Source organism: Jaculus jaculus, chromosome 12 (assembly GCF_020740685.1).
Source record: "Jaculus jaculus isolate mJacJac1 chromosome 12, mJacJac1.mat.Y.cur, whole genome shotgun sequence".
NCBI lineage: Eukaryota > Metazoa > Chordata > Mammalia > Rodentia > Dipodidae > Jaculus > Jaculus jaculus.
This window is the reverse complement of record NC_059113.1, coordinates 40,896,049-40,905,811: the sequence shown is the minus strand read 5'-3', so window position 1 is coordinate 40,905,811 and position 9,763 is coordinate 40,896,049. Positions and strand designations below refer to the sequence as shown.

The window sequence follows — 9,763 nt, the reverse complement described above, 5'->3', positions numbered from 1 at the left end:
AAAAAAAAAAAAAGAACTGGCCTGTGAAATAAAGGACCCTTCTCTGAGGGTTGGGGAGGGCTCTGCAGCCACCCCAGAAGTGGCTGGGCAGAAGCACAGCACAAGAGACACCCTGCCTATGAAGATACTGCACCCCAATCAAAGCAGATGTTAAAACCTTTGTGTGTTCATGCAGCCAGAGCACGCAAAAGATGAGTCTAAAGGCCACAACCTAGCCTTGCTCTGATGTAAGCATGGGGGATGAGCCTCGAGATCTTTTTCTTGGTGGAATACATATTTACAAGTGAGAAGGAGATCTTTCTTTTGTCCTTCCTGCTCTCAGGTACAGGGTTCGGTGTTGGGTGCCATTCATATTCATCCCTCCAGCATGGCTTTGTGGGATCAGGCTAGTGCTTCCACAACCTCAGGAATGCCCATGACCCATCTAGATCAGCCGTCCTCTTGCCTACCACATCCTGCAGGTCCCATTGTCTTCCCCAGCTTAATGTGATCACTTCTGCACTCGAGTCAGTGCGATTAAACCCTTTTAGGTCAAAATGCAGTGACACAAAGAAACTATTATATATGTATCTATCTATATATACATATATGTGGCAACTGTATTCTCCCATTATTTAAAAAATATTTCATGTCAAAAAAAGTGAAATCTCCTATTACTATAAAAGTAAATCATACAATGAAATGATCTTGTGGAGTCACTGGCACAGACGAGCTCCAACACTCCCTGCGTTCTAGGCAGTTCTGTCTGATCCATGGGTGCTTTTCCTGGTCACTGTGTTGTGGACTCTCAGCCCTTCCAGTCCAAGTGCTCCTCCCTCATGGCCTTCACAAGCCAGTCCTGCTCTGAACCCTGCTCAGAATCGCTGGTGTCACTCCCCTCGATGGCCAGCAGTTTCGAGTAATTGATCTTTCGCTCCTGGGGCAGCCTGGGCTGTACAGACAGGAACAAGGCCAGCCAGAGCAACAGGACCACACAGCAGGCTCGGTAGAGTGCGTCCAGGCTGGCCTGCATCATCACAAAGCCCCCCACAAAGCTGCCCAAGCTGCAGCCGCCTTCATAAAAGTAGTATCGGAACATGGTACTCAGAGATCTGTCCATGCCAGGGGTGGCCAGGTCCTCTATGGAGTCCTCCACGGCCCACCACAGAGCCCCATTGCTGATGGCACCCAGTATCTGAACAGGGAGGACAGACCACCAGCTCCAGAGGAAAGAGTAGTAGATCAGCTGTGTAGCTAAGCAGCCCAGGCCTAGTCCCAGAGTGCCCACCCTGGACAGTTTCCTAAGCAACAGAGTTCTGAATGGATGGAGCAGGATTTCTCCCAACAAGCTCAGAGCCACTGAGAAACCCATCACCAGTTCGCTGCTGCCATGGTCCTTCATGTGCCAGAACAGAAAGTTCTGCACAGTACTGGTGATGACTCCTATCCAAAAGACAGTAAGGGCTAGGAGAATGAGGCGGGGGTCACCCCTTATGAGGGACAGTGCTTTGGCCAGTTTGTAGCTCAGTCCCTGCTGTTGGTAGATGGGGACAGGAAAGCCAATGCTCACCACGGAGGCCAGGATGCTGACCATGGAGTAACCGTAGAAGTGCATCACACCCTGAGGACCTTTGGTCATTAGGAAGCAGTCCAGCTGTCCTGCCAAGGCTGCGATGCCACACACACCTGTTGACATACCTAGCAATCGCCACATCCACAGGTCTCTGCTCCGGTCAGTGGCATCCACAAAATCCAGGTATTCATAGAGACTGTCATCTGCTACCTGCTCCATCGGGGCTGTCAGCAGCTCCCACAACATTATGAACCCCAAGGAGAGGATGAAGGTCCACTGAAATCCTTCAAGGGCGTTCCCTTGACCCACCGACAGGTTGGCTGGGCTTGTGAGGGCTGCACCCCTAGGAAGCCGACTCAGGGTAGCACTGCCCACCTCAAAAGCACCTTCCCAGGAATTATTTTTCACCCTTGAAGTGCCAGGATAGAGGGCTCCCAGGGTGGTCCTGAACCCCTCATCAGAACGCACTAAATCGCCCCGTGAAGCACTATAAGTTTCCTGATGACTTTCTCCAGGTCCATTTGGGAAGTCAGAGGTCACCAGGGGTCCAGTGCTGGCTGGGAAGCTGGTCACCCCTGTAGGGGAGGAGGTGGTGGTCGTGGTTAGTGTGACCCCCAGTGGCAGGAGTGCGCTGGTCAAGCTACGGCTTCCATTACAAGAACCGTTGTCCAGACGTCTGTCCACCGGTGGGACGAAGACCATCAGGAGGCTGGCCCCCGCCGAGCTCAGCAGCGACCCTGTCAGAAACACTCTCCTTTTCTGGTAGCTTTTGGCCACGAAAGCACAGAAGGGAGCCCAGCAGGCTGAGATCAGATGCTTGGTTCCCATGAGGATGCCCACCCAGGGCGCGGCCAAGCCCAGCTGCCTCAGGTAGAGGGTGAGGAAGGGGAGCGCACAGGCGTCCCGTATCCCGCACACCAGCTGGAAGAGTCCGGCCACCCTCAGCGCTCTGGGGATGTTCCACTGCGGGTTGGGGCTCATGGCTGCTGGACTCCTCCAGTCCCGGAAGGGCGCAAGGTAGAGCTGGGCGCGGGGCAGGCGCGGGGCAGGCGCGGCTCCAGGTCCCCGGGACAGAGGCTCGGAGGATCCCGGTTAACAGAGCCCGGCTGCGCTTCCAGTCTCCGGCGGGCGTCACCCTGGTCACCGAGGTCACCCGGTCAACGGCCCACCCACCCGGAAGCAGCCCCGCCCGGGAGGCGCGTGGAGGCGGAGCCCGCGCACCTGTTCCAGGTACCCTCCTGCTCCACCTGCACCTGCCACATCCTGCTTCCTCTCCCGCCTGGACGACCTCTGGGTGCTTGAGAGGTGCGTTTGGAGCTAAGCCACAGGCTCTGCCTGGCCCCTGGCTGCCTGGTTGGTGTCTCCCTAAATCCTTGGACTGCTGCAGGCCAGTAAAGGTGTATCTCGTTTTCTCTTAAAAACAAATATTGCTGGGTGTAAGACGAAAGGAGAAACACTTTATTGATGCTGTCATTCTCTTCTCCACTGAGAGAGACCCGTCTGGGCATGGGTGAGACGAGCAGTGACCCAAGAACTACAAGGGAAGAGACCCAGAAGAAGTAGGCACAGTGTTTCTGACCTACTTCCATCTTTCCCCTTGGCCACAGGGCTTCGTAGGAAATCTTGTCTCAGGCCCTGGTGTGGTGGCGCACGCCTTTAATCCCAGCACTCGGAAAGCAGAGGTGCGAGGATCGCCGTGAGTTCAAGGCCAGCCTGAGACTACATAGCGAATTCCAGGTCAGCCCAGGCTAGAGTGAAACACCACCTTTGAAAACCAATAAAATAAAATAAACCCAGGGCCTCACACACGAAGCACTAGTGTTCCATCACTGTGCTGCCCAGCTCTCTATACTGGTTTTCTGGGCTAGGTAGGAAGCTTGAGTGGGTGAAGACAGTTGGAGATGGAGACGGGGGGCAGGCTGATGCTCCTGGGAGAATCGGGGCTGTTTGTGCAAGTGCTCATTCTATCCCAGCCCGGCTGGCAATTCAGTGGCCTTGGTGTGGGTCCTTCATCACATACTCTTTGGGCTCCCAGGTGTTCTTGGGCTGCCCAGGGAAGTTGGATGTTTGTCCTGGCTGTGTGTTTGCCCCCGCAAGCACGGTACAGGGTAGTGTGTACTTCCTCTTGGGCTTGCTGCCCTTGGACCCAGCTCTTCCCGCTGTCGACAGGCTCACTGGATGATGCCAGAAAATGTGTTGATGGGCATCAGGAGGGGTTTAGGCCTTGCTGTGGTCCTTTCTGTCTCCTGCCCATGAGAATTTAATCCCGACATCTTGGACTTTGGGGCCCTGGAACATGGCTCTGGGCACGGATCAGCTTCAAATCTGCAGTGGGGGAGAGACTAGCTCAGAGGAGCAATCTCAGGGATCGGATACGCCCAGCACATTTGAAAGGCACACTGACGGAGGAGAGGCCACAAAGACAGAAGAGGACGAGTGGAACGGCCATCGTGAGCCTGGGCGCCCTGGCAGAGGGGATGTCTGCATCAGACTCGCTGTGCCTGAGGAACTCTACAAGGACCACAAGGCACTGATGGCAGCCTGTGAGCGACGGTCAGTGAGCAGAGGGGCCAGAGCAGGTTTATGGGCTGAGGATGCCCACAGAAACCTTGGGGGCATTTGGCGCCAGGTTCTTCCCAGGATTGGTCGTTTACCTGCCTCTTCTCCCGGGATCAAGCAAGACGGCAGTGACCTAAGTCCAAGCCCACCAAGGACACCTGCCTGACCACAGGCTCTGCTCCTGATAAGGTGCCTTGCGCTGGAAGCAGGAACTGGCAAGAGCTTAGTTTTGCCGTATGCAAGCTGGACCCACGAGAGTGCCAGGCTCAGCTCACCTGACCACATTCCTGAAAGTCCGCCGGTTGTCCTTGTCCAGCCACAGTGTCAGCAGCCTCTGGTCCTGGCTCTGGACCTGGATGTTGGACGTCCGGAAGGTGTTTGTTACTGTCTGAGACAGAGAGAAATTGAGAGAGAGAGAGAGAGAGAGAGAGAGGAAGCTCACGTGAATGTCACCTTTGCTTAGCAGACAGCCCTGTCAGCAACTCCTACCCTGGACTCTGGTTTCTTCTCTCTAGCCCCGGGGTGGGGTGAGGGGGCTCTGTCCTCTTCCTACAAAGAAGAAAGAAACTGCCTCCTGGTTGTCCTTGTCTTTGAATCCCACATTGATTCTGCCGTTCTTTTGCCAACCTATTGTTCTTTATGTTGAACCCAAATTGAAATGGTTGCCAAGTTTCCTGAGAGTGTCATGTACCCGGGGCAATTCCTAGATGATGGGCATGTTGCTATGTGTGAAAGTTGGGGCAATTCTGGGGCTTCCTAAGTGCCCGCCCCAATTTTAGCATTCAGTTACACACAACATTCTTCACCTAGGGCGAATACAGGGAGTTTAGGAAGCAGTCAAGTATACTCAAGCCACAGGAAAGCAGCCTCCAGGCATCTTTCGGACCTCAGACCTGAGGAGGCTACTTCAAAGAGGCCCTTCCCACGGGGCAGAGGACTTGTGAGCGCGATGGGCCTCGCAGAGGTCCTGTTGCACAAGCAGATGGGAGGTTTGAGTAATGTCCAGCCAGCCGCTGGACCCTGGAGTCCCAAGAGTCCTCAGAGTCGATTTCTCTCGAGCTTTCTCAACCCTGACTACTTACAAAAACTGCACAGAGGGCTGGAGAGATGGCTTAGCGGTTAAGCGCTTGCCTGTGAAGCCTAAGGACCCCGGTTCGAGGCTCGGTTCCCCAGGTCCCACATTAGCCAGATGCACAAGGGGGCGCACGCGTCTGGAGTTCGTTTGCAGAGGCTGGAAGCCCTGGCGCGCCCATTCTCTCTCTCTCCCTCTATCTGTCTTTCTCTCTGTGTCTGTTGCTCTCAAATAAATAAATTAAAAAAAAATGTTTAAAAAAAGCCTTAACATTTTAAAAAAAAAACTGCACAGAATTAGAGATTTTGCTTTCAGCCTAGGAATGAGAATTTTTGAAAGTCCCCCAGTGTAGCCAAGGTGGAACCAACCCACAGTTTCATCTTATAGCAGCAGTGAACTCAGAGGTGATGGTGGACATCGGACAGGCAGGGCTGAGCATTCTAGCTAATTCCTGTGCAGTGGGGATAGTCAGTCGAGGAAGGTCCAGTCTAAGCTCCACTGCCCACGCTCCAGTCTTGGCTCTGCTAATTATTAGCCGTGTGACTTTGGGTACGTTTCATGATCTCTGTGCTATTTAGTAAGAAATATGTGCTGAAAAGAAAACTAATAAATTAAATTAAAAAAAAAAAAGAAATATGGCAAGATGAGCGCCTGCCTTGCTGGACTGTCCTTGTAGAACAGCATGTTTCAGTGCTAGGAACAGTGCCTGGGATTCAGAAAGATCTGTGTTAGCATCGAGTACTCGTAACTCTTATTATTGCTATTAGTGATTGTAATTATCCTAGAAGGATCCAAGCGTAGAATTCTCAGTGATGAAAGCTTTGTGGTCAGAGGAAGAGGGGAACCACTATGGAGTCTTCCTTTCTTTGATTTGTCTCCCAGCCTAATCCCCCTCCCACCCTCCCACATGAAGTCACTGGTGACTTTCTGGAAATGCCTATGGAAGCTGCAGGGAGCTGAGATCCTGCACGAATTGGGTTTGCGGGAAGCCAGTTTGTGGTGGTTAATGGGAATATGAAAGACCCAGAAACTAAATTAACACCATGAAGGGATTCAGTAAGGTACTGCCCTGGCTGGGCCTAACTTTCAGGTTTTCCGTTTAGGCATAAGGCAACTGCCCTGCCATATGGTTAGGGAAGGTGCCCACCCAAAAGCTGGAGTCACCCCTAGCCTAGACATGCCCAGGACATGCCTGAGGCCTGTCCTCTCTGCTCTTTCTGCCCCAGCCAATCACAATGAATACTACCGCATCTGCCTGGGTTTCCCCTAGCTCCCACCTTCCGTCCTGCCCCCAACCTTGCCCGCCAAATTCTTCATGTCTCTGTCCTGTCCCCAATTTTGCCCACCGAAATCCCAAGCCAATCAGAAGAACACTGTTTAAATCAACCAATCATGTTCCCATCCCCTTCTTCTATGTTCAAATCCCTATAGAAACCCTACCCTCCCACTACTCGGGGCTCTTGTATGCACCCACTGCGTTGGTGAAGTCAAGAGACTGAACTTAAGCCCGAATTAAAAGCTCCTTGCCCTTGCATATGTGTTTGGTTCTCCTTGGTGGTCACTGGGTGTTATGAGCATGTAAGGACCAGCATATGGTCCAGGGCCAGTTTAGATAAATAAGTTTTTTTTTGTGAGAGTAAAAATGCAAAGTCAAACCTTGTAAGCAAAAACTAAGACTAAGCTGTGTGCGGTGACATAGTGGAGATTAGCAGGTGTGTGTGTGGAACTCTAGATAAGTAGTGGAAAGTATAAAAACCCCAGCTGCTTAGCAACCATTGTCTCAGTCTTCACAACACTATGACTGACTGAAAGGTTGCTCAGCAGTCCGGACCGAGACCTCCGCGAGACGCATCACCGATCCGAATTCATCTGCCCGACACGCTGTCCGAACGATCAAGACTCGGCTTGAAACACCGCGAACCGAGAAACACCGCGAACCGAGAGAAAAGTCGCAGCTCGGACTCCGCGTTGCCAGGTCGTAAAGCGTCCGAGACGTCACAGCCCAAGTCTCGCGTTACTGCAGCCCAAGTCTCGCGTTATCAGGTTGTATACATGTTAGACTCGTTAGAAATATTCTTGTGTTAGTAGTGATGAATATAATTTGGTTATATATTATATTAGCTATAATATTAGTTGTGATAGTTTGGACTTGCTTGTGTGTGACTTTCATCCCAGTAAACTCCTTTGCAAGTATACCAGTGTCTCCGTATCATTGACCTTCGTGGGCGGAATCCTCTCAACCAATCATCTTTGAGAGTGCTCGCGACACTGGGGGTGCCGAGAACTGGGCTTAACACTATAGCTGAGTTGACTGAGCTAGGGAGGGAATAGGGTCCCTTAGGCGAAGAGACTGAGACCCGAAGGATTTCATGTTACACTCAAAGCTCTCTAGCACCAAGCCATGGGGCCCAGCTCCATGACTTAGTGCTCTAGGTGTCCTGACAGGATCTTTGCTCCCTGTTGCTGCCCAGCATCTGCCTGGGCCGCTAGACCATAGAGGCAGTCTGCCTGCTTCCTTCCACATTCTTGCTGTGTAGTGGATGCCTTTTGTTTCCTGAGGTCTACATGCCTGGATACATCCTACCCGTTGGCCTGTGGCCGGTGAGGAACACAGAATCTTGGACTGTGGTCTATGAATGCAGCTGTGGACAAATGGCAAGGGTCAGCTGCAGATTCTGCAAAAGATGCCGCTCTGAGGGTACAGGCAAAATGCTGCTAGTTACCTCCTGTTCCCAGTTGGTGTCTTCATGACCAAAGCTACATTTCTTCTGTTCTGCCTTGTTGACATTGCTTCTCTTTATCTAGCTTCTAGCCCAGCCAAGGCCCAGAGCTCCTTCACCAGGCCAGCCACAGATCCATTGCCAAGACTGTTCTCCCAGCTGGGAGCACCTTTGTTTCTTCTCACTGTGAACTTGACCCCTGATGCTCAGTGTTTGCCATCTGATCCATACATAAGGACCTGCCTGGGTTCTTGGGTTCTAAGAGAAGAAATACAGGAATACATACACACACACACACACACACACACACACACACACACACACACAGCTCCCCCCCTCACATATACACACTAACAAGCAGGTAAGGGATAAAAGGAAACCTGACGGAGTGATATTTAGATGCTAAAGGTATTCATCAGGTTGTTTCAAGAATAACCTGCTTTTAGGTGAGGTGTGATGGCATGTGCCTTTAATCCCAGCCCTCGGGAGGCAGAGGTAGGAGGATCACCATGAGTTCGAGGCCACCCTGTGATTACATAGTGAATTCCAGGTCGGCCTGGGCTAGAGTGAGACTACCTCGAAAAACAAAAACAAACAAACAACAACAACAAAGACAACCCCTGCTTTTATAAGGGAGGGGTCTGCATCACAAGAAGGCAGGCTTAGTTAATATTATGGGTAAAAAGTTCCCTAAACACTAGATTAAAAAGTTATAATTTGGGCTGGAGAGGTGGCTTAGTGGTTAAGCGCTTGCCTGTGAAGCCTAAGGACCCTGGTTTAAGGCTCATTTCCCCAGGAGCCATGTTAGCCAGATGCACAAGGGGGCGCACGCATCTGGCGTTCGTTTGCAGTGGCTTGTGGCCCTGGTGTTTCCATTCTCTCTCTTTCTCTGCCTCTTTGTCACTCTCAAATAAATAAATAAAGATAAACAAAACAAAAATTAAAAAGTTATAATTCAATTGAAAGAATAACTTCAGACAGGAGAGATTGCTCAGTGGTTAAGGCATTTGCCGGCAAAGCCTAACGACCTTGGTTTGATTCCCCAGTACCCATGTAAAGCTGGCTGCACAAAGTGGCATATGCATCGGGAATTCATGTGCAGTGGCTGGAGGACCTGGCACACCCATTCTTTCCCAGTCCTCTCTCCTTTCAAATAAATAAAGTATTTAAAATAGAATAATCTGATGCATATAAAGAAGAATAAAGAGTAACCTTAACAATATAAAGAACTGATTTTGAAAGAGGAACTACAACGTAAGAGCAATTGGGCCTACCTTGGAGCTTCAGGCTAACACTAGGAGGCTCTAGGGCATGGAAGATCACAGCTCAAGGCAGTACATCTCTGAGCCCATCAGAGCTCTCCTACACTCAAAGGGAGCTTCTGGTCCAGCTCTGGTTCCCATTCCTGGTTGAGATGGAGGAAGTTCTAGATGACGAACTAGCAAACATCTGGTGAGACGTGCCTTGTGAGGACAGCTAGTAGAGAGGTGGAAGAGGCTAGTTTGGGAGAGGCACTGAGACAAATGCCCTTCTAGACTTGGAGCTTCATCAGGAGGGTCATCCGCATGTCGCCACAGGCAGCATGATGGGGTTTCATTCCCAGAAGTGGGGTTAGTACACCACGGGAGAGCATGAAAAGTCACAGAGGCTAAAGAGAGTGGAGCCTTGGTTTTTTGGAAGACCAAAGGGAGTTTCTTGCTTTTATAAGTTTTCTCTTGGAGGGGGTCCTCTGCATCACATGAAGGCAGGCTTAGTTAACAGTATGTGCTGAAAGTCCCCTAAGCACGAGACAAAGGAGCAAAGCTATAATTCAAGATTGCCTCAGCAATGGGAGCTAGGCTTGCCTGGTTGGCTGTAAGC

The 9,763-nt window shown here is 51.2% G+C and overlaps 2 protein-coding genes across 2 annotated transcripts in view; both read right to left on the bottom strand.

Annotated features, from left to right (window-relative positions):
• Positions 1 to 563: 563 nt before the first annotated feature.
• On the bottom strand, positions 564 to 2,773 carry Mfsd6l (major facilitator superfamily domain containing 6 like). Its single transcript, XM_004663145.2, has one exon. The coding sequence runs from the start codon at positions 2,531 to 2,533 to the stop codon at positions 788 to 790; it is 1,746 nt and encodes a 581-aa protein (XP_004663202.2). The 5' UTR covers positions 2,534 to 2,773; the 3' UTR covers positions 564 to 787.
• Positions 2,774 to 2,989: 216 nt separating this feature from the next.
• Positions 2,990 to 9,763, bottom strand: part of Pik3r6 (phosphoinositide-3-kinase regulatory subunit 6) — a 68,333-nt gene continuing 61,559 nt past the window's right edge. Inside the window, exons 19-20 of the mRNA XM_045131925.1 lie at positions 4,387 to 4,499; positions 2,990 to 3,877 (exon numbers count right to left, since the gene is read on the bottom strand). Of these exons, the coding sequence (XP_044987860.1) occupies positions 3,724 to 3,877; positions 4,387 to 4,499 (267 nt within the window). The 3' untranslated portion in view covers positions 2,990 to 3,723. The remainder of the gene's footprint in view (positions 3,878 to 4,386; positions 4,500 to 9,763) is intronic.

Coding starts and splice junctions, on each gene's coding strand:
- Mfsd6l (XM_004663145.2), bottom strand. CDS start 2,533: ATGAGCCCCAACCCGCAGTGGAACATCCCCAGAGCGCTGAGGGTGGCC.